The 24,289-nt window shown below is 42.5% G+C and overlaps 1 protein-coding gene across 1 annotated transcript; it reads right to left on the bottom strand.

The window, feature by feature from the left end:
- Positions 1–11,495: 11,495 nt before the first annotated feature.
- LOC107107232 (echinoderm microtubule-associated protein-like 4) lies at positions 11,496–23,074 on the bottom strand. Its single transcript, XM_015407496.1, has 4 exons — positions 23,008–23,074; positions 18,323–18,421; positions 15,075–15,205; positions 11,496–14,174 (listed from the first exon to the last, which is right to left on the bottom strand). The coding sequence occupies exons 1-4, from the start codon at positions 23,039–23,041 to the stop codon at positions 13,704–13,706; spliced, it is 735 nt and encodes a 244-aa protein (XP_015262982.1). The 5' UTR covers positions 23,042–23,074; the 3' UTR covers positions 11,496–13,703.
- Positions 23,075–24,289: the final 1,215 nt, after the last annotated feature.

The raw sequence follows: 24,289 nt of genomic DNA on the forward strand, positions 1-24,289 counted from the left end.
CATGCATGATGGTGCGGTAGGGAGTCTGGGTGGACCAAAACAACAATGAGGAAGCAGCCAAGGAGATCGCTTGCAACAGCACTGAAAAGTGGGATGAAGTGGAATATTCCCTCTTCCATTCATCTCCTTAAGAAGATCAAGTAGTAAAAGCTTTGCATAGACTTCACTCCTTTGAGTTGCACATTTGAACATTCCTCTCTGGGCCAAAACACCTCGCAGGTACATAATTAACCTGTCGGGAGGGGGAAGGTTTGTACTAGTTTCACATTCTGCTGGTAGGGACAGTGGTATCATGCGAATGGTCTGTAGGTTTCCCCTGTCCCCCCCATACAGCCTGAAGTGGTACAGCAAAAGCATAACCTAGTCAAAATACAAAACCAGTTGTATGACACAGCTGTTATTGAACTGAACCATCACAGAGAGTGCATATGTCAAATTGAAGCTGTCTGACCAGACCATTGGTCCAATATTGCCTCCTCTGACTGGCAGCTGCTGTCCAGGGTCTCTGGCAGAGAAAGGTCTTTCACATCACTTACTACCTGCTCCTTTAATGTAAACAAAGATGCCAGGGATTGAACCTGTGGGACTTTTTGCATGAAAATGTGTGCTCCTCCACTGAGGAACAGCTCGTTCCCATAAGAGAGGGGATGTGAGAGTGTGGTTTGAATGCATGTTTGAATTGTATTACTTTTTCCTCCTGTGCATACCTAGCTAACAGGACAGGAACTGCACATGAAACTAAGAAAATCTGGCCCTCTAAATCGCCTGCCTGGAAGGCTGCATGCCTGATCTCCACAAATAAATTTTATCTAGGGGAGAGAAGAGAGACAGAGAACATTGTTCAAACATGCTGCTTCTCATTTGCAGCCTGAAATGTGGTACCCTAGCAAAAAAGAAAAAAGGGGGGGAAAGGCCGCTGCTCTGATTGAATATTTCTGCTCTTAAGTGGAGAAGAATGCATCATAACGGACATTTGCTTTTTCCCAGAGCTGCTTAGGAAAGGGAATTTAATTCACAGCTTACATGCATCCCCACACAAAAGAACAGTCCTGTAGATAATTCTGTTGTCTACCACTTAATCTGGGCTTGGCTCTTCTTTCCTTCCTTTAAATCCAAATCCTTTGCATTCTCTCTTCTCCATTCCTCCCCGCCCCTGCCCTCAGCTTCCCAACTACTTCCTGACAAATTCTGGTATGCACTAAATTTGCCAACATTGCAGCTGACCTGCTGGTGAGCGGACTCTGAAGAGCTCTTTTGCCGTTGTCATGTGGAATCAATATGGCAAAATGGTAGCTCTCCCAAACATCCCAGCTGAGACTGGGGAATCAAGAAAGCCCTGGAGCCCAGTGCAAGCTGTAGGCACAAGAATCAATCAGTCCAGAGTTATGAAATGCCAGCACTGAGCCCATCAAAAGCTCGCAGCAATTCCACAGAGCATCTGATTTTCATTCTCGCTCTTTATTGTATGTTGTAAAAGATGTATTTCAGGACAAGACCTGGCATGGAAGAACTGTAATGAAAGCATGTGCATATAAAGTATGAGCAGTGGGGCTTAGTCCAAGCATGTCCCCGATCCATAATCATAAGGAAGTGCAGAGTAAAAAAAAAAGTTCTAGGCCCAACTTTTCACAGAGATTGAGTTTCTTTCAATGTGTCAAGGGCCATATGAATGGATCTTTGCCTCTTTGCCATACTGTCTTACCTATAGTAACATTTTGCTTCCACTTATGTGCAGGGGATTGACAGTGCAGTCTTAGGTCCATTGACTTCTGTGGATTTAGAAGGGTGCAGATCTGTTTAGGACTGGGCCATGCTTTACAGTTGCAGAAAAATGAGATGGGAATGAGACTGGTTGAATTAACTGTACCACTTCAGCTTGCCAGTGGATAGTTACACTTACCAACCTCAAGACAGAATTCTCCCAGAACTATGACTCGTCTCCAGGTTACCTAGATCAGTTCTCCTGGAGGAAGTGGCAGCTTCAGCGGGTGGACCCTATGGTATGCCAGAAAGCCTAGGAGCAACAGGATTTCTGGAATGACATCACATCCCTGCGGAGCTCCCTCCCTTCTCCAGACTCCACCCTTCCCAGGAACCACTGCAAAATCTCCAGGAATTTCTCAAGCCAAGCAATCCTATGGAGAATCCCACCTGTTATGGTTCCTTCACTAATTCTGAATTGAGCCCTGAAATATTCACTTATTAGCCAATATACTTCACAGGCCTGATGTCTGCTCTGCAACCCGAACAGAGGACAATGCTGGATGCCAGGACATTTCCACTACAGTATTATTGTAACTTACAACATGGCAGTGGTCTAGTGAGCAAAATTTATGGTATACCAGTATTTGTTAGCTAAGGGCAGAGTCCAAATTTGTGTAGTGGGTAAAATTATGGGTACAGAGAACATCACAGCTCAGAGCTGCCATGTCACATTAAATGTGCCGCATCTTATGCTAAGGAGTCCCACCAAATTAATTTCCCTTTATCGACTTTAAGCATACAGACTTCCCTAAAATCTGTACCTTCAGCTGTACTTCATCAGATAATTATCTCTAAGTGCCCCAGTTGTCTGGTGGCTGAATACAACACAGACCCTTTGACAGATATTTCAAGGCAAAATTGGTCATCATCAGTGATTTTCAACCAAAGGTGCAGTTTGACTGGGGTAGTTAACCTGCTTCCCTACAAAAACATTCCCTTCTCCTTTCTTGTGTAGTTTTATATGGGAAAGGGAGAGCATTCAATCATACGAGGCCTACCTGTTGTCTAAAGTTGTTCTGCTGACTCATTTATTACCTCAGTCAGAGCTGGGCCTTCATCTTTCAAGTAGTCCCTTACCACTGTACATTACAGAACACTCTAAATGTGCACAGTTCTTGCAAAGGCTATAGCCAGGGTGGTTTGGTTTCATTTACTATCCAAATGAACATAAGAGAAGCCATGTTGGATCAGGCCAATGGGTCATCCAGTCCAATGCTCCATATCACACAGTGGCCAAAATCCAGATGCCATCAGGAGGTCTGCCAGGAGGACCAGAACCCCTGGTTTGGTACCATCCCTTACACAAATCAACCCTGAACACACCCTCTCTTCTGTAAATGCAAACTGCAAAGGAAGATTGATAATGAAGCATAAACGGTGTGTATTTTTTTTAAAGGGAAGCTTGTCTGCTATTACAGTCCCTCTCACTGATGAACCCTCATGAGTTTGAGGAATGTCAGAGGTTCCTATGTCTACACTGCTTTAGGTAGATAAATATCTTGCTGAGAGACAGTAAACAGGTAGCATTCAGCTGCCAAGGATTGCCAAAAAAATGGCCACTCTCTTTCTCTTGCTATTTCTTCAGGTTTTCAGGAAGTACATGCCTAATATTTAGAACTCTGCCCTATCCTCATGTATTACTCAAAAGGGATGGCTTGATATAGAGAAGTCCAACAGTGTGGGTTGCAATCTGTGTCCTATATAAAATATATGAATCAATGTCTACATGACTCACCTAATTTTTAACTTTGCAACACTTTCCGGTTTGTTGAACAGCAACAAGAAGAGTGTATAAACTAAAGGATGGTTGTTCAGTCGCACAGTCGAGTCTGCCTCTTCGCGTCCCCATGGACCACATCACGCCAGGCCTTCCTGTCTGCCGCCGTCCTCTGAAGTTTGCTCAATTTCATGTTCGTTGCATCTATGACACTGTCTAACCATCTCATCCTTTGCCGTCCCCGTCTTCTTTGACCTTCAATCTTTCCCAGCATCAGGGTCTTCTCCAGTGAGTGCTCCCTTCTCATTTGGTGGTCAAAGTATTTGAGCTTCAGTTTCATTGTCTGGCCTTCCAGGGAACAGTCAGGGTTTATTTCTTTCTGGATTGACTGATTTGATCTTCTTGCAGTCAAAGGGACTCTCAAGGGTCTTCTCCAGCATCATAATTCGAAAGCATCTATTCTTCGGCGCTTGGCCTTCCTTATAGTCCAACTAGAGCACCTCAGTGTCTAGGGATGGCTGACTTCAGCCTACTAGAACTATGAGCCGCTGAGCACAAGTTCAGGGTTTTTTCCTTTTTCTTTTTTGCTTTCAGAGAGCCAGCAACAAGATAGAAATAGCTAACAAACACACAGGCTGAATGCCTCTTTAGAAATTCAGATGATCTAAATATTGCTGCCAGAAGTCAGGAAGAAAGCCTTCAGAAGCCACAAAATTGATTTTGCACCAGTGTTTATCAAAGTTGAAAATAAGAATATGCTACAAGATGAAGAGCAAAATGAGACTATACTGTACTTGAAATGGAATTTGCCGGCCAAGTGGAATGAAAAGCACTTACCGTTCCTTTCCTTTGATAGCATGCAAATAAAACCCAATGGTTCTTTATGAAAAATTTCAGAGAACTGATTCCAAGATGTCTAAATGTTGAACATTAGCCTAAGGTTTTTTTTTTTTATATGACAGATGCTCGGCTCTTACATATTTATTGTTTAGACAAATAGGGTGACATTCCAAGATGTGACAATGACCAACAGCTTAAAAGGATATACATATTTTAAAAGGGTATCAATTTATTTTCCAAGTGGAACTTCCATATTCCATGGTAATATATCTTGGGATAGTAGCTGCAGGAGACAAGCAGTGAAGGAAGGCTACCATCACCTTCATGCTTTGTCAGTGAACTCCTAAAGACATCTGGCTTGCGTGCATTCAGTATACAGAAGGGAGGGAATGAACACTATGAGGGATGATGGGAGAGAGTGGACAATGGCACAAGAGAACTCAGTTTAGCAATGAGTCTGAGGAGGAGGCAAATAAAGAGACTGCATGTAAAAGGACCTCTCTGTGATCCAGTACAGCCTTTCCTATTTACTAGATATGGCCATATGAACGATTTATTCTTTGGTATCACTTAATCCAACTGCATGCAGTTTCCCCATTCTTTAATGATTAAAACCCAAGCAAAACATCTGTCACAAATAAAAGATTGAAACAATGAAGTCCCTTCCATCTCTTGTGGAATGTGAATGAGCAAACAGTAATGACATTCTGTTTTTCCATCCATGGTTAACTCCTCAGACGCCAGAAGCCTTTGCTGTTTTCTTTTTCCAAATGCAACACAATGGCGCCTTTGGCTACAGTTAAATCGCAAACAGCACAGAATGGAAATTCCATGCTCAGAGGCCACGAACACTGATAGCCCAAATGTGGGTGCCAAATACCAGAGAATGAACTTCCACAAGCATCTGGCTGGCTGCTGCTGAAGAGTAAGCATTAAACATGGATTCATCTGCAGACAGAAGGCTCACAGATCTTGCCTGTGTTCTCTTTCCCAGCAGCGTTTGCAGATCCTGGGAATTTTTATTCCTGGGATTGTGGGACCTGCATGGAAATAGCTATGTGATACAGGAGGCTGCAGCAGGAAGGATTTGATTTATTAGATTTGTATCCTGCCCTCCCGTCCGAAACCGGCATGGGGCAAACTCATGTTTTTCTTCTTCTTTTGTTAGCAAAGCTGTGCTGCCAGAAGAAAGAGCAATTTCATCCCCTTCTCCTTCTCTGCAATGGCTACACAAATCCCTGTGACTATTAGTTCATATTGGGCCCACAGGCTTTCCTGGGGTTGGAAAGGCTGCTGGGGAGAGGGGAAACACCTGAAAGGCTGCAGTCATCATTGCTTTCCACTGATGGATCATAGGATAAGACCAATTGATCTTTGGTCTCATCCAGCATCACCATGCTTATGCTGCATCCATTCAAACCTGGGAACTTACCACCTCTGTAAACTGACTGTTTAAATATAATGGCTCTAGTAGTTACATCCTACAGCATAACTGCCATCCAGCCTCTTTGAAATCATTGGAAAAAAGCAGGGCTTTTTTGGTAGAAAAAGCCCAGCAGGAACTCATTAGCATAATAGGCCACACCCAACAGCAGAAACTCATTAGCATATTAGGCCACACCCCCACGTTACCAGAAGTGTGGTCATCCAGCCACACCCGCCTTTTGCTTCTTATTCTATTTACTTTGTTTGTTGTCAAAACCCAGGGCTTTTTTTGTAGCAGGAACCCTTTGCATGTTAGGCTATCCTAATGAGTTTCTGCTGTTGGGTGTGGCCTATTATGCTAATGAGTTCCTGCTGGGCGTGGCCAACTTGGGAGCCAGCCGGAACTCCGTTCCTGTGCGTTCCTGCCCAAAAATAGCCCTGGAAAAAAGTATGTCTTCTAGTGGAACAGGGTTACTTTCTATTGCAGTGAACATTCTCCATGAGAAAATATTCTGAATAAACAGATTGAATAATTAAAAGAGTGCTTCTGTGTGAAGGTTAGAAATCTTCAAAGATGAATTCAAAATATCCAACCAAATCTGGCAGAGAAAAATCCTGCATTGATCTCACGATATTTTAACTTTTACTCTTTAGCACTTTAAGATGTAATATTAGACTACAAAGATTGTACCAGAGAAATTTAATTGCTTGTTTTTGAACTACTATTGATATAGCAATCTAGGCCCCAGGGTTGGCCACGGTTAACACTTGGATGGGAGACCACCAAGGAAGACCAGGGTAAATATGCGGTGGGAGGCAAGGGCAAATCACCTCTGCTTATCTCTTGCCTTCAAAACCCCATGAGGTGTCACTGTAAACTGGTTGCAACATGATGGTACTTGTTATTCACATAGATATTTTTACAGCTGTCCTTGAAGGAGAATTCTACATTCAAAATGCACGAGGCTCATTTCAGTTATCTGCTTTCTCCATTTTTAAAGGTCACCTCATTTGATTGATTTTAGAGTTGCAGGCTAGTCACTTGGTGAAACCAAGTGAATGCCAAAGTCACAGTGGTCAATATTCCAAGTGGTGTGTGGAACATTCTAAAGAAATGTTGATTTAGAAAGCTCAAGTGACTTGTGCTGCCTCTTCCACTGCTTCTGGGCATTGTGCAGAAGGAAGGATGGAAGAAGAAATAAACTTTCTTTAGTGCTCAAAATATTGGAGGGGTCAATTGTTCTTTTGCTACAGTTTCATAAGGCTCCCAGAAGCCATGATTTAGCTCTCATTTCTCTTCAGGGGAAGGCTGTCTGGACACAGCTTTGAACTGCTCTAAGCTATTCAGGTTCACCCATGTTATAACCCCAGGTAGGATCTTTCTTTATCCAGCTACCTAAGTATGGACTACATATGTTGGCTGAAGCTTTCCAGCCAAGTGGAAAGTGCCTTACTAATTTAAAACTTTCCTGATATGAGAGTGGAAGAATACAAAATAAACCTGGCCTCAAGGTGAGCAGTACACATTACTGAACTCCAGCAGGGAGATGGGCAGCAAAAGGGTGGGGAGTCAAACTCAACTGATCATCAGGAGCCATAATGGGAGTATTGGATTCTGCTTCTTTGGATTGGCAGCAGAAGAAATACTTATAACAAACTGGTCTCGTTTGGTAAAAATTCAGAATGTGGAATGAAAGTAATTAACAAATTCTTGAGAATTCCCTTCTGGCTTCAAGGGCCTGATAGTAAGATTGTTTCCAGCACAGAATAAGTGGAAAGTCCCCATGAATGGCATTTTGTCACTGTATGAAGTCAGACTCATTTCAGACATTTCACTGACCAAAGGGATTAGTGAAATGAATAGTGCACTGTGCATCACTACCATCTTGAGACATCTAGTCTTTATCTACCTCTACCCTGTATCTGTTGAGGGAGTGCAGCATAGAAAGATGCCACCTCTCCCAAGCATAGCAAGAACAAAACTGAAAAGGGTTATTAGTATTACTTGCTATAAACTACTTATCCCCCCCATTGCAATACCCTTTAGAAATAATATGTACAGACTGTGTAGGAACTGAGTTGGGGATGTGGCTTACGAAGATGAATGAGAGGGGCTAAAATTGCTGAAAATCATTGGTGGGATATGTAGATTTCATTATGTTTTGCCAATAATTCAAGCAGATTATTTTTTCCTGCATTAGCAGAATACGTATTTGAACTAGGGTTGAACTAGGAGTAAAGAAATAACCTCCCATTAATTTTTGACCTATTCCCACATTGTCTGTAGAAACAGTAAAATCACCTCATAAGTAAAAGCACAGTAAACAGTAAAAGCACCTTTCCCAAAGTTACCTTGTGTCTATAACTGGGGACCTTTTTTTTGTAAGTCCTTTTACATGCACTTCCATAGTTAAGGAACCTCTGGATAAGCACAGAGCCACAGATTTATTCATCCTGTATGTATGATATTGGATTTTACAATAGTGCGCACAGAGCAGGAGAAGCAAATGTGCTGGCTTTGCCTCCTCACTAGCCCAATTATTAAGCAGAGGGTAGCAGACAAGAACATCCCTTTTTGGAAAAAGCTACACTGGCTGCCCCCGTCCATTTCCTTAGGAGTTCAGTTCAAGGGGCTGGCTGTGACCTGAGAGCCAGTTTGGTGTAGTGGTTAAGTGCGCGAACTCTAATCTGGGATAACCGGGTTTGATTCCCCACTCCTCCACTTGCACCTGCTGGATGACCTTGGCCAAGCCGTAGCTCTGATAGTTCTTGAAAAAGAGCAGTTTCTGTCAGAGTTCTCTCAGCCCCACCTACCTCACAGGGTGTCTGTTGTGGGGAGGGGAGAGGAAATAAGTTTGTAATCCACTCTGAGACTCCTCTGGGTAGTGAAGGGCGGGGTATAAATCCAATCTCCTCCTCCTCTTCTTCTTCTTTAAAGCCTTCCATGACCTGGACCCTTGCCTTTGTTCCTCTAGACCCAACTACTGGCAGAGCAGCTGCTTGACATGCAGAAGATCCCAGGTTCAATCCCTGGCATCTCCAGTTAAAAGGATCAGGTAAGAGGTGTGTGAAAGACCTCAGCCTGAGTCCCTGGAAAACCACTGCTGGTTTGAGTAGACAATACTGACTTTGATGGACCAAGGGTCTGATTCAGTATAAGGCAGCTTCATGTGTTCATGTGTACAGTCTCCAGGTTGCCACCTACTAGCTGTTTCCTCACTTAGGCCCAGCAGGCATGGGCCTTTTCAATCACAGCTCCCACTATGAGGAAAGGGGTTCCTGAAGTGGTGAGGGGAGTAGGGTGTATGCACTCGGTATATACTGAGTCGAATAAATACCTCGCAAACACTTTATCAGTATTTTTGAGTATTTATTTAGCTGAGAATACAGATAAGAGATCTGTATTCAGCTAACGAAACAGCCATGCCTGAATAAAAGCCAATATTATCCTGCTTTTATTAGGCTGCAGCTCGAAGGCTGAGTTGACTCAAGGCTCAACGAATCAGGTATTTAAACTTCAAATGTTTGCTGAGTTGACGACTCTGTGAGTCAACTTTAAACTTTAAATCCCTGCTGAGGTTTTTTTCTAATAATTTCTGATTTTAACATTATAACATTACAATATCCAACAAAACCATGTTATACATTAATAAACAGTGTTTGATAAATGATTACAATGACGTAAACTTACATTGTGTGGAGAAAATACCACCATATGTTCTGCTGAAACTTAAAAATAAATCATATCTTGGTACAGGGGATTCTTTGGTAAAATATCATTTTCTATCATATATCTCATAACTGGAAACCAGACTGCTACGATTTATTTCTTATAGTTCATTGGAGATGCATTTGATATTTTAAAAGTTATTTCACTTAAAATAAAATGATCCCATATCTGGTTATACCATGATTGCAATGAGGGTGGGTTCTTCTCTATCAATTTTTTTGCTATGAGAATACCAGCTATTGAAATTAAAATTGAAATTAAATCCTTACGTTTTATTTTACAGTACCTGACTTTTCTAAAAGAAAAATCCCTGCTGAGTTGACTCCGGCATGACCCCCGCAACCACCGTCAAGACCAATGTTCCCTCTAAGCTGTGGAGTCTTGTGAGCAAAAATTCTACTTTGTGAGCTACTGGCATTAAAGTTGTGAGTGAGCGATTTGGCTACTGCGTAAATTAGTTTGCTCTGGTGCCATCCTTCCTGAGCTAAGACAAAAATGTGTGAGCCAGAGGCTAAAAAACTGTGAGCTAGCTCACGCTCACTCAGCTTAGAGGGAACACTGGTCAAGACCCCCTACTGCTTTCTCCTTGTAGATCACTCCCTTTCCCCTAAGTCAAACCTCACCTTCCTAGGGTGCTTCAGTCCCAACTGAGTATCCAAAAGGTGCCCCTGGGCACACTCTCTAACATCCAAGGGTCCACTTCCCAAACCCAACTTTGCTGCCCTGCAAAAACACCTTCCCGGGGTGCTGGAGACCCCACTCATTCACTGCTCACACCTCCTGAACTTCCTCTACCACAATGTTGGGTGGGCCCATTGGCACGACCCCCACCCACCAAATTCCCCATACTCGCTTTCCTTGTGAATAACTTCCTTCCCCTGGGTCAAACCCCACCATCCCAGGGTGCTGCAGTCCCAACTGAGTATCCAAAAGGTGCCCTGGGGCACCCTCTCTTAACATCCAGGGTTGAATTTCTCAACCCCCCCTTTCGCTGCCATCATGAGCAAGCCCCCCCTTTCACCTCCCCCCTGCAAAAGCACCTTACCGGGGTGCTGGACACCCCATTCTTTCACTGCTTGCACCTCCTGGCCTTCCTCCAGCATGACCCCCAAAACCTGTCAAATCCCGCTTTCCCAATTGCCAGTTTTGTGTAGTGGTTGGGAGCACGGGCTCTAACCTGGGAGAACTGGGTTTGAGTCCTCGCTCCTCCACATGTAGCTACTGGGTGACCTTGGGCAAGCCACAGTTCTCTCAGAGCTCTCTCAGCCCTACCCACCTCACAGGGTGTCTGTTGTGGGGAGAGGAAGGGAAGGAGATTGTAAGCCGCTCTGAGACTCGGAGTGAAGGGTGGGGTATAGATCCAATCTCTTCTTCTTCTGCCTCCTTCCCCTTGCAGCCCCACCTGTCCTGGAGGGCTCGAAGCACCGGTACCAAGCTACCCTCCCCCTCCTGGCCACTCTGCAACAACTCCACATCTAGGCCACCACCATCTCCTGGGTTTCCAGAGGTGGCATGACTCAGCAAGTCAATGCAGCAAGCATTTAAACTTTAAACCCCCTTTCCATTATACCCTATGGGGACAGTCCCCATAGGGTATAATGGAGCTGAATAAATCTGAGTTTCCCGTTTACCTGAATACAAAACCAAATATTATATTTATATCCTGCAGGGAGGGTGGAATATTAATATAATACAATAATAAATAAATAATAATTTGGGAATATTCTGGAGTACCAATATTTTTTGGGTCCAATGGACCCACATTGGAATAAAAATTATTTTTTTTGTACACCCCTAAAGGGGAGTACTCTTGTTGGAAATCTTCAGGAGGCACTGGTTGGTCTGTAAGTGTTATGAGACTCAAATTAGTCATTTAGAATGACCCTTATTTGAGGCATCTGAAACTGGGACAAAGCAAACAGGTGTGCAAGAAAATTTCAGTGGAGATAACCAGAAAAAAACAACACATCATTTTTTCATAATTTTATTTCATTTGAATTTTCAAATTCTTCTGCCATGAGACAGGAATGCATGATAGATAGAAATGGCTCAAACATCTTCACATGACACACTCTTAAACCATATTTCATTCACAATTTTCTCCTAAAACATCTACAGTTAACATAATCCCACCCATTTCCATCCATTATCACAGATCTATTAAACAGCAGTTGCCAGGAATTGAAAGCTGTAAGGCTTGCTTTCCCCCCCTTGCATATTAGCAAAATGTCCTTTAAAGAACAGCATGATAATATCACAACTGTTAACTCTCATTTTACATGGCAACCCCCAGGTAATAGATATTTCCAAAGAAAATGCATTCTTTCATGGTGGAAAGAAAGCTCTGTGCCCCATGAGCTTCAGCAGATATTGCTCAATATAACATTTTAACTTTTGTGTATTCCTTTTAAAGGAATCAATTACTTTGACATGATCATGTGCATCACCCACTGACATCTGGCAATTTGCAAGATGTGAAAGAGCTCTCCGACACCACTCTATTCCACAGAGCACAGTTTAACAAAGAGATGGGTTGCCTGGAATCCACGTCATTCTCCATTTGGAGAAAATTCTTTTGAGGTTTTTCCGGAATGGATGTAAACAAGAGGACCTAGACATATATATATATGTGTGTGTGTGTGTGTTCTTTGGGAGTCCGTTTGAGTTTTCAATGTTACTAATGATGACTAGATACCTGATCTGTAGCATTTGCTCCTGAGAAGATACTAGAAGGGAATGACAGTTCTGATGCACTTTGGAATGGCACAATCACGTAAACGCTTGCACACTTAAGACTTAACAAACTCATCCAAATTTTCTAAACACGATTTCTAACTAAACCCTAAAATATCAGCACAATATATTTTTTAAAAAAAGACCCTAGGTAATCAAAATATAAACAAGTAGGAATTTCTTGTCTGCAAACTTAAAAAAAAAACCCACAAAGGAAAACTCTAGGTTCTTAAGAAAAATGTAGCATAGAGGGGTTTTTTTTGGTGGTGTAAATTAAAAGTCCTTTTAATTTTAATTTTTTTAAACAAAATGCCATGATATCCCATAACTGGCCAGGTCTAGCCATTTCAGAGCTGCATGGCTTACTGCAACTGTGTAAGAGAAAAAAATCCAACACACAACAGAAAACCCCCAAATATCAAACAGAATCCAAGTTAACGTGACATTGATAATACAGTTATTAAATAGAGGCTGTAGGGGAAAAAAGCTTATTTGAAATTTTTGTATTCTGACAGTCACCCCTAAATAGTTTCCATGATTGATTTATAAGAATTATCCCAAGCACCACATTTCATTACAACGGTATCCTGCTAATGTTTAGCCTCTTATCGAGGGAAGGAGTTGGCATCTGAAGGCAAAGTTTTTAACTCTAGAATCAGAACCTTTGTCACCATGCAGTCAAAAGTCATTTCACATGGAGGACAGTTCTTACAAGGTCACAGTGGGTGCGCTTGAGTTTCAATACATCTAGGCAAACAGGTCATTCTTATAATGTGGTTGACACTTGTTTTTTTTTTAAACCTAAGCAATGCTTAGTTCACTTCAGTTTTTTAAGGCCTGTCACCAGGGAACAAGAAGGCGTGTTCCTTTAATAATAGTCGCCTTAGAGTTAAGAGCATCCAGGGCACAGCATGTCCAGAGCCTTTAGTAGTGTCAAAAAATTGCATAGGTATTGATCAAGAAGGCAGCGAGCACCACCTACTATACAAGTCTATTATGATGTTGTCCTCATCTCCCCTCTTCTTTTTAGTACAAAAAAAAGAAAGAAGAGCTCCATAAAGGCCTTGTTGTTTTGTTTATTCCCTGCACCTGGGATGTATTACTCTGCACTTCTGCTTAGTGTTAAGATTCTTTGTACAGAAGACTGTTTTTTTCCTCCCATTAAGGATATTATTGGAGCTAATTTCCCCCCCTCCTCCCCCATTATTTGCATCATTCCTCTTTTTGATAACAATTTCATAGTTTTATCCAATGTATGCTTACATCCTACCACCTTGTCTAGTTTTGACTGGAACTGCCAAGGTGACTCCCTTGCAATGGTTCCATGCACTGAAAACATAAGATCAGACCAAGAAGTCTTCAACTGAAACCCAACAACTGGAGTGGCTCCTAATTTGGGGCTGCTTCTCCTTCCCAACTTTAACCTTCTTCTTTTTTACAAAAGTACTCACACTGAGAGAAAAAAACATAAAAGACCATCTTGATTCTGAGCTTTTAAGACACTGGAGAGTTTTCAGGCTGGTCTTCGATAATAGTGGATTCGCTCGGCTCCTCGCTTGTTTCATTGGATGGATCTTCACCATTTGGCTCACCTGGATCCAGACTGCTCCCTTCACTCTGCTCCTCGCTTTGCTCCTCATTAGCTTCCACAGTCTGCTCCAGATTATCTTCCAAAGATGCGGGGAAGGCATCCACTACACTTTCATTAACTATTGTTTCATCAAATGGCTGAGTAAGGGGAACAGAGGTGCTTGGCTGTACAAAGCTTTCACTGGGGTTTACTGGCATTTTTGTTGTACCCATGTCTACCATAATGTCATTCTGTGGCAAAGTTACTTTCTCCACAAGTCTCCACTGGATGATACTCATATCTTTGCCTCCAGTTGAAATCAAATGACTGTCATTATGAGTGAAGCTCACGTTTGTCACATGGCTACTATGGGCACTGTATTTATGACTTGGAGCCTGTTGAAACAAAACAGGAAATGAAAATTTGTATTTGGTAAAGAACAATCCATTCACTAAATAGTGGTTTCATGTCAATGTCCCAGCAACATGAGTTTAACCAGGAGTTAAGAATGCTCCTCCACTTTCCTCCTTCTCTAATTGGAGCCCACAGATTTTTTTAAAAAAATTAATCCAATCATATATCTTTGTGAATTATGCCTGCTAAAAGATGAAGGATAAACTCTATATAAGCTTCTTTTACATGACCATATGGTACTCCATATGTACTTTAAAATGCACTTTAGGGAGACTGTGGGATATAAATACTTTAATACATAACATTGACCATCTTGGCACACATCAATACCCACATTAGTCACTCTTAGGATAGATCCGATGGGACTTGAATTCAAGCAGCATCACTGTCCCCTCCTTCATGTACATACTGTAGTTAATACATTTATCACTGCTCTTAATTGACTCTCTGAGCAACCTCAGTGAAAAATAAATAACTTTTCAAGAAGATTTCTGGCTTTTTAGCTATGGTTATGCCATATTTAAACACAGGAGAGAATAACACCATTAACAACATTTAATGCAACAGTTGTGGGTTACAATGAATGGACATGCAGCGTTGGTTGAAGAAGAAAAAAGAAGACAGGCAAAAGCCTTGCTACCCACCATCTTACAAACTAATGCACTATACCATGAGCTGTCCTTTTTACAGTATCGTGATGAAATACCGGACACATGTTAGATGAAAGTAAGAGGGATAATGAGTTGTTGTTTGTACTTATGTAATGCTGGAATAATTATACTTTCAGATCACACAAATACAAGTGAGTGTGCTCATGCACAGGCATTTTCCTTTATATCCAGTCCTACTGTTGTCCCATAAACCAGGTCATTCAGTCATACCTTTGCCTTGGAGCAGGGATACTGAAATAGATGGACTTTACAAAAGTCGTCAGCAACTGCTATCACCTTCCTGTTATGAGACCTGACAAGAGCATTGATATCTGTTCCATCTGATCCTTCAGGCCACACTCCTTCAAAATAAGAAAATAAATAAATCAGGACTATCTCCTGCTTAAATATCTTAGTAAAGTGTATGAGTCTTATTAGATTAATTGGCTACACTTGGATAAAGTTGCATATTAAGAAGATTAAATTCAGCAGGACAAAAAAGCATTCTATTTCAGATGCAACCAGAAGCCCCAGCAGTTAGCATCTTAGAAGAGGCATGGGCTGATCCACCGTTAATAAACAAGCTAGGCTTAGGTCCCCACTCTAAACAACAGTCAGATATGAGTTGCAGGTTCTCTTCGATTTCTCCTTGCACAGTGCCAAATTTGGATGAGGATCATGGTGTGCATGGAGAACAAGATATGACCTTCCCCTCATGATGTTTTCAGGACCTGGAACTGTCCGGGGTGGGGGCTATCTGGCCCATTTGGGAAATCAAAGACATCTGTCCACCTTACAAACTGAAGGCAACTGGTTTCAGAAAAAAATATCTTCTCAGATGGGTCGTCGTTATCTCTCTTCACATTGCCACAATGGCAAATGGTTCTGATTAATTCTTAGTCAAGATTTCTGTGGCAATACATGAAACACTTAATGGGAAGGTTTAATACAAACTGAAGATTACTTTTCAAAACGAGTAGTACCTGGGAGCTTGTCTTATGCAGCTTATGTAATCTTCATATTCCTGTAACCTTCAGATGTGTATTTAAGTAGTATTTTTGATACTGTCACATACTACATATGGCACTGTTATTATTTAGCTTTTCTGAAGTGTTGATGGGACATATTGTTGTGATAACTGATATACACTTTTGGATTTTTGTGTTTATCACATGAAAAGAGCACTCGTGTGCCATTGGCCGGGTGCTGGGTCTGCTCCTCTTCCCCGCCCACTCTCCCTTCAGCCACTCTGCCCTGTCAGAATTACTTGCAAACGGCTTTCTCTCTTGACAAAGACACTTCTCCTGCTTGCCTCCTGTGTAGGACTTAACTTTTCCCTTAGTGGCTGTTGGTAGGTGTAACGAAATGGCAGTTGTAAAATGGCTGCAGTCTGTGTGGTTGTTTGTTTAAAATGTTCCCCCATAAGGGTTAATTGAGCTGTAGTTCCAGATAGGGGCTTGCAGGGGTATCACTCACTGGGTTGAATGGGGCTTCCTCGTCTGCTGGTCTACAGTTCCCAGCTGCCTCAAGGTCAAAAAGTGCGGGAAAAGAGAGACTGTCCCAAGGGGCAGGGCAGCATCAATATAGACTCCAGCCCATTCAGGGAGGAGGCAGTCTTTGTCCTACAGGAGGTTAGGAAATGCTCCTGCTGCCTGTGCTGACGAGGTTGTCCAGGCCACACGCCACAGACGTGGGGGAACCCTGGGAAGCAGCAGAGATTCAGCCACTCCACAGTCGACTTGACTGGGGAATGAATGGAAGTTTCCCTGCTCTCTTGGGCTTGGCCTGAAGCAGAGCCAGAGGCCGGTTCAAGGAGAGATCCTATCCTGAGCTCACAAACTCCAGAGGAAGAGAGAGTGTTGTGTGTAGGGAATGTGTGTGTGTTCCATAATTGTGTAAATAGTTAAATAAATTCTTTTATTTGGGCTACTAATCTGTGTAGTGCTCTGACCACATAGTCTCCTCTGCTCTGCACAATAACAAATGGAAGGGGGTAACCCAAAGAAGGAAAGGCCAGACCCTAGGGTTGCCAACTTTCCAGGAATTCCCCAAAGATTGGGGATTCCATCTCCAAATAGGGAGATTTGGCCAGAGGGGTCTCACTGTCCCTCTAAAAAGGCAGTGACAATTCAGTGAGTGGGGGCAGCGAACTCAAGGAGTGAGATACACCCACAGGAGCTGAAAAGTGAGGGGGAAATAAAGGTAGGTTGATAACTGGCTGGGAAGGAGTTAGGGTTGCCAACTCCAGGTGGGAAATTCATGGAGATTTGAGGGATGGAACCTGAAGAGGGTGAGGTTTGAGGAGGGGTCGGACCTCAGACAGGTACGATGCCATAGACGCCATCCTCCAGTGAGAGCCAGTTTGGTGTAGTGGTTAAGTGTGTGGACTCTAATCTAGGAGAACTGGGTTTGATTCCCCACTCCTCCACTTGCACCTGCTGGATGACCTTGGGCAAGCCATAGTTCTGTCAGAGCTGTTCTTGAATGAGCAGTTTCTTTCAGAGCTCTCCCAGCCCCACCTACCTCACAGGGTGTTTGTTGTAGCGAGGGGAAGGGAAAGGACTTTGTAAGCCACTCTGAGACTCTGAGTGAAGGGCAGGGTATAAATCCAATTTCTTCTTCTTCTTCTCTCAACCAGCCATTCCCTCCTGGGGAACCATTGTTGCCAATCTCCAGGTGAGGGGAGGAGATCAATTAGAACTACAATTGATCTCTGGGAGGGAGGGCAGAAGTCAGCTGCAGTCAGAGGGGCAGATAATGGTAGGTTGATGGTTAGCTGGGAATGGGATGTGGTTGCCAGCTCTAGGCTGGGAAATTCCTGGGGATTTCAGGGGTGGAGCCTGGAGAGGGTGGGGTTTGAGGAGGTCACCATAGTAAATTGATGCTGAGTACCCAAGGCCTTGACACTCTCACCGAGCCTCTTTCTAGAGCTCGTTGTATTTATTTTCACAACAAGCCTTATTCCTAGTATATACATATTTCTTATTACTTTTGTTTACACTTGTAGTTTCTTTCTTTCCTCCATTTGGGAAACCCACATGTCCTTGGGTACATGTTTATTGAACCTGCTTTGCCATATATATTCTAGCCCTGATCTGATCTGGGCACTGCATAAGTGGGAACTGAGAACTCACAACTCATATTTGACTGTTGTACATGGTATTTGTGTTAATCAGCCTGCATTCTCTACCTCTTTCTCTCTCTTTCTCACACACAGAATGCAAACTGTACACTTTGTAAAAATAGCAGTATTGTGTTTACATGGGTACTAAGTACAACAAAAGATATAATACACAACTGCTCTGCAGGTAATTAAATAATAATATTTAAATAATGTATCTCCACCTCACTGTGAAAAGTCAAACAAGATGAAACTCTGCAAAATATTTTTAAATGATAAACACAATCCTCCTCTAAACCCAAAGCACCACAGTTTTAAACTCACAAACAGTAACATTTAAAAGAAAGCCAGAACTCACCAAATACTTGAAAGCCCAGCACACAAGTGTATGTTACCCAATCTACATCCTTACAATCAGAACGATTCCTGATTAGTTTACAGCCATCTGGAATGTTCCCTTTTAAAAAGATTGCAAAACCCGCAATGAAATTACATGAATAAGTGACATTTGTTTTTGTTTAGATTATTTTTTTTATCTGAAAGCGCTTGATTGTACTGATGTCCTCTGATTCGAGAACATTTTGACACCAAGTTCAGATTTTATGCTTAAGGGCCCACTGCAGCCTTGCTATGAAACGAAGGAAGATTCAGCAACTTATGCTATACTGTATCTATCATCTACTGAGGGAAGGACCCAGACATGACAGAAATAAAACAAAAGCACATGTGGTCCCTGCCCCCCGCTTAGACAGTGGGGAAATTAAAAGCCTCTAATAGTTTTTGGCATCTTTGAGTTACATAAGCCTAGAGAGTACTTTATTAACCACCTTCCTTGATGTGTGGCTGGAGGAAAAATATACCTCCGCTGAGGGATTCTGTCTTTCTTTTTTGCATAATGTTTAGCATGTTCATACAATCGGTACTGAAGCAATGTGGGGCCTGCTGAAAGTGAACTTTTCTCACATCCACTGAGCTCATTTAAGATTTAAGGGCTACCTGGAGAATAACCAAAGCTAGAAGCCCATAATAATCTGATTAAATCCAGATATGACCGTACCATCATAAGGAAGTTCATAAGGAAAAGAGAGATGTTATCTTAGTGGAATGAAAAAGATGTTTTCCATAGCATGGCATTCAGAATTCAATGCACACATATAACTTTCCAGTGCAAACAAACACAAGTGTGACATGTCTGATGCTCCTAAGCTCTCATAGCTGGTAAAATACCCCAGTGTGAGCCTCCCAAACTAGAATTTAGGAATTGGCATCTTTCAGCCGCTGAGATCATCATTTTAGGCTTGTCTCTTTTGTTACTCACAACTGATGCTAACAGAATTTAAAGCTACTTATACTGATTATCAAGGATAACATTTATTTATTTATTTATGCTTTCGAATTGTATCCCGCTCGAACCCCTGGGGGGTCTCTGAGCAGCTTACACAATTTCATTTATCCCTATCTATGGCCACATCGTCAGGGGTGGGGACTGCCCTACCGGCACCCAATTGTGGGAACTCGCTGTTCTTTGGCTTTTTTTTTGGCTTCGGCTCAGCCCGGCCTAAATCCTAAATGTTCTCTTTCCTCTTTGGCCCCTTATCCCTTGTTCTATTCAATATTCTGAAACTATTTCGATCCTTTTACGGATCAAAAACTGGCTCATTAATAGAAAACAGAGAGTGAGTATAAATGGGCAGTTCTCTCAGTGGAGGGTAGTAAGCAGTGGGGTACCGCAGGGATCAGTACTTGGTCCACTACTTTTTAACTTGTTCATTAATGATTTGGAGATGGGAGTAAGCAGTGAAGTGGCTAAATTTGCAGATGATACGAAGTTGTTCAGGGTGGTGAAAACCAGTGAGGATTGTGAGGCACTCCAAAGGGATCTGTCAAGGATGGGCGAGTGGGCGTCAACATGGCAAATGGGGTTCAATGTGGCCAAGTGCAAGGTGATGCACACTGGAGCCAAAAATCCTAACTACAAATACACGTTGATGGGATCTGAACTGGCAGAGACTGATCAAGAGAGAAATCTTGGAGTTGTAGTAGATAATTCACTGAAAATGTCGAGACAGTGTGTGACTGCAATAAAGAAGGCCAATGCTATGCTGGGGATTATTAGGAAGGGTATTGAAAACAGATCAGCCAATATCATAATGCCCCTATATAAATCAATGGTGAGATCTCATTTGGAATACTGTGTGCAGTTCTGGTCACCACACCTTAAAAAGGATATTATAGCTTTGGAAAAAGTGCAGAAAAGGGCAACTCGAATGATAAAAAGGGTTGGAACACTTTCCCTATGAGGAAAGGTTAAGGCTCTTAGGGCTCTTTAGCTTGGAGAAACGACGACTGAGGAGTGACATGATTGAGGTTTATAAGATTATGCATGGGAAAGAGCAGGTAGAGAAAGAGGTACTTTTCTCCCTTTCTCACAATACAAGAACTCGTGGGCACTCCATGAAATTGCTGAGCGGTCGGGTTAGAACGGATAAAAGGAAGTACTTCTTCACCCAAAGAGTGATTAACACATGGAATTCACTGCCACAGGAAGTGGTGGCGGCTACAAGCATGGACGGCTTCAAAAGGGAATTAGATAAGCATACGGAGCAGAGGTCCATCAGTGGCTATTAGCCACAAGGTATAGATAGGGGCTCTGGGGCACGTGATGCTCTGTCTTCTTGGTGCTTGGGAGGAGGGGTCAACAGTGGGAGGGCCTCTAATGTCCTGGCCCCACTGGTGGACCTCCTGATGGCACTGGTATTTCTGGCCACTGTGTGACACAGAGTGTTGGACGGGATGGGCCTTTGGCCTGATCCAACATTGGCGTCTCTTATGTTCTTATATTGTAAGCAAAATGCCCATTACCAAGATGCAAGGAAACACCCATGAGTCCCACAAATGTTGCCTCCTATTGTCAGGTTTAGAGGCAGATGCTGCCTCCCATCCCAAATGCACCTTGAAATGCAATGCTATTTTTTTTCTCACAGGAGTAAATGGCCATTACTGAGTCCCCATACTTCATAGCCCTTAAATCCTTTCATTAGGAAGCGGAATGTTATATGTTATATCCCAGTGGGTTTCCTGCATCTCAGCCTGTACATTTTGGGACTTAAAATTTGCCTCTTGAATTCTCATCTGAAAGCTCAAAACTACTGGCAGGCCAAAGCAAATTTACTAGGGTTGGAGAAAGCTCATAAAAAATGCCAGAAATATTTCTGCCATTTGCTTGTTTAAAGAGAGCTGAAACTCATCAGGCGCAGACTCATGTAGTCCAAGATTGCATATTTTCTCACAGTGCATTTCTAACACACACAAAAAAGGATGCATTGTTATACTAGTTGCTTGTCTTTCAGATTAAGCAAAGCCTGGCACAACTCAAAAATAAGGGGAAAGGATGTGTTAATTCTAAACCATGTATGTTATACAAGACCACCTCAATGTGGCTTTTAATATATAAAAACTTGCCCACCCGCTAAGCACCTTATCACAGGCCCTATTGTGGGTGCTGCCACTTGTATTAAGAGACAGCACATTCTCTGCTGTGGCACTCAGTGAACTTCCCACCCCACACTGGTTTCCACTAAACCTGTCCAGCTTCAGGCGTCAGGCAAAAACAGTTTTCTCCAAGCCTTCAGGTGATCTGATTGATCTGATAGCTGACAGCCTATTCCCCCTTTTATTAGTTTTAATAACTTTCACTGATTGTAATATTGCTGCAGTTATTGGAGATGTATGGACATTAACATTGGCTTGTATTACATTATTGCTGCTACTGTGGTTTTAGGAACTGATTGCTGCTGGTCTTTTAAATCATCTTTTTGTTTACACTGTGTATCGTTTTCTTTGACAGCGTCTTGCATGCCACTTGCAGAGAGGTAGGGTTAAATATCATATTTATTTATTTTGGGAATTTATATGCTGCCTCTGCTTGAAGTGCCTTACAGGTAAAAACAATACTACAAGGCCATAAAAACCAACATAAAATTATTTATATACAAAATCTCTAAAATTAGACACTTAGAAAAGGAGAGGGTTATGGCCATTACCTTTGAAAAGCCCCGGCTTCTGGCTCTCATAGATGGCATTAATTATGGATCTGATGTTCAAAGGAGTGGTTCTCTCACTGATCTTAATGGGTATTGCTTAAACAAAGAGGTGCATCACCTGTGCACCCCAGGGAGTTTTGGGACTTTGTAAGTCAAAGCCAGACTCTAACTTGCTCTTGAACACTGTTCTGGAACCTTGGAGTTTACTCAGGGCGCTAACGATCAACAATGCCAGCATCCTGCAGAGCATCTTTCATGTATAAAAATGGCTCTAATCTCAGCTCGGTCATAAGCTCAGAGGTAGCCTATGAAGAGCCACTCTTTTTCTCCCCCTTTCTCATTTGGATGATCAAACATGAGCCTTGCTTAGATGGCTTGTGGGAACAATGACCCAGATAACATATGCAAGGCACAGACAATGTGGAACCTCCCCAAGCTGAATGAAGCCCAGTAGCCATGTACTGAGCCTTGCCAAGGGTTTGATAACTCTTCCCCCAATCCATCCTACTTTTAAAAGCCCCATGCAGGCAGCACAGACAAAGAGGTTTATGAAGCCCCTAGACTGCTAATGGCCTGCATAAGTCAGTACATATGCAAAGGGCTTTGAGCCACATACTGTTGTTAAATGACAGGATATTACAGTGTCAACATGCATCCCCAACAGTACCTGACAGGAGTCTCTAACTAGGCAGGCTTATTAACATTTTCAAAGCTCAGAGCCTGTTTCGTGACACATCGCATGAGCTCTTCCCTGTAAACTGTTAAAGTGATTGATGCCCTTGCGGAAATGTATGCTATATTTGGAAGCACCATTAAGTAAGAAACAGCTCTGAATCATATCAGAAGGTCAGGTTACAGAAGGTCATGCTAGTTTTCCCTGTCAGCAAGCGTGAAGGACCAACATCTCAGCCTGCATCAGCTTCTCCCCTCCCCTCCCCGCCACCGCCGCTTCCCCTTTGACATTGCTCATGCAGCTATGTGGATACAATTTTGTACTTACAGTACAGTATTTCATAGTCTCCCGAATTTGACATTATGAATTTATTCTCTGGGGACCAGTCAAGGTGTGTAATATAGCTGGAATGTCCCTAAAAAGTAAAGAATGCAAAAAGAGGCAAACGTGAGACTTCTCCCATTAAGATAATTGGTGTAGAGTAGCTGTGTGGGTCTCCAGTAGGAGAGCTAGATTCAAGTCCAGTAACCCAGTGACTCTCAAAAGCTTATACCCCTGAAAGTTGTGTTGGTCTCCAAGGTGCTACTGGACTCATATCTTAGCTCTTCAGTTCACATTGGGACTGAAATGAAAACAAAACCAAAACCAAAACAAGTGTGTGTGTGTGTGTGTGTGTGTAGAATCCATGCAACAATGCACTACACAGCTCTGTCCTCTTCCCCTTCAAAAGTTCATACTGAAAGGTTCATACTGAAAGAACAATAAAGGTAAAGGTAAAGGTTCCCTTGCTCGAAAGCCAGTCGAGTCCGACTCTAGGGTTGCGGTGCTCATCTCCGTTTCAAAGCCGAAGGGCCAGCGCTGTCCGAAGACGTTTCCGTGGTCATGTGGCCGGCATGACTAAACACCAAGGCGCACGGAACACTGTTACCTTCCCACTGAAGTGGTACCTATTTATCTACTTGCAGTTTCTTGCCTTCGAACTGCTAGGTTGGCAGGAAAGAACAATAACCAACCATAAAATCAATCCATCAAGTTTTGCTGCCGCACAGAAGCCATTTGTTTTAAAGGGCTCAGGAAGAGGTCCCTTGAACAGGATATACACATTTTATTTATTTATTTATTTATTATATTTATATCCCGCCCTCCTAGCCATGGCTGGCTCAGGGTGGCTTACAACACATGCTTTCGTACTCCAATTGCTGACAATTGTCTTTTTGCTTTGACATTTTACCTCCATCCACAGTAACAAATATAACAAAAAAGAGACTTAAAGCTGGACAAATTCACAAGAAAAATGAGATAAGACCAATTTTCACCCAGTGCAGTGGTGAAAAGAATGGCAATCAAACCAGGATTGTACAATTTATTTTTCTCTACTATACTCTTATTAAAAGGGCAGTTTCACATACACTCAATAATCTACTTTCAATTCACTTTCAATGCACTTCAGTGATCATTTGCAGGTGGATTGAAAGTGCATTATTCAGCATGTGGGAAAACATAGTTTCATTATGCCAAGTCAGACCATTGGGGCATCTGGATCAATACTCTTCTACAGCTGCTCTCCAGAGTCTTGTGTAGAGAAAGATATTTCCCAACTCATGCTTCT

Source organism: Gekko japonicus, unplaced genomic scaffold, assembly GCF_001447785.1.
Source record: "Gekko japonicus isolate JY-2015 unplaced genomic scaffold, Gekko_japonicus_V1.1 scaffold3287, whole genome shotgun sequence".
Classification (NCBI taxonomy): domain Eukaryota; kingdom Metazoa; phylum Chordata; class Lepidosauria; order Squamata; family Gekkonidae; genus Gekko; species Gekko japonicus.

Bases quoted from the DNA above. Each gene is read 5' to 3' on its own strand.
- LOC107107232 (XM_015407496.1), bottom strand. From the start codon at position 23,041: ATGTCAAATTCGGGAGACTATGAAATACTGTACT. The intron at 15,206-18,322 runs GTGAGTTCTGGC...CTTATTTTGAAG, and splicing joins GCTGGGCTTTCAAGTATTTG to GAGTGTGGCCTGAAGGATCA. The intron at 14,175-15,074 runs GTATGACTGAAT...TTGTTTCAACAG, and splicing joins ATCCCTGCTCCAAGGCAAAG to GCTCCAAGTCATAAATACAG.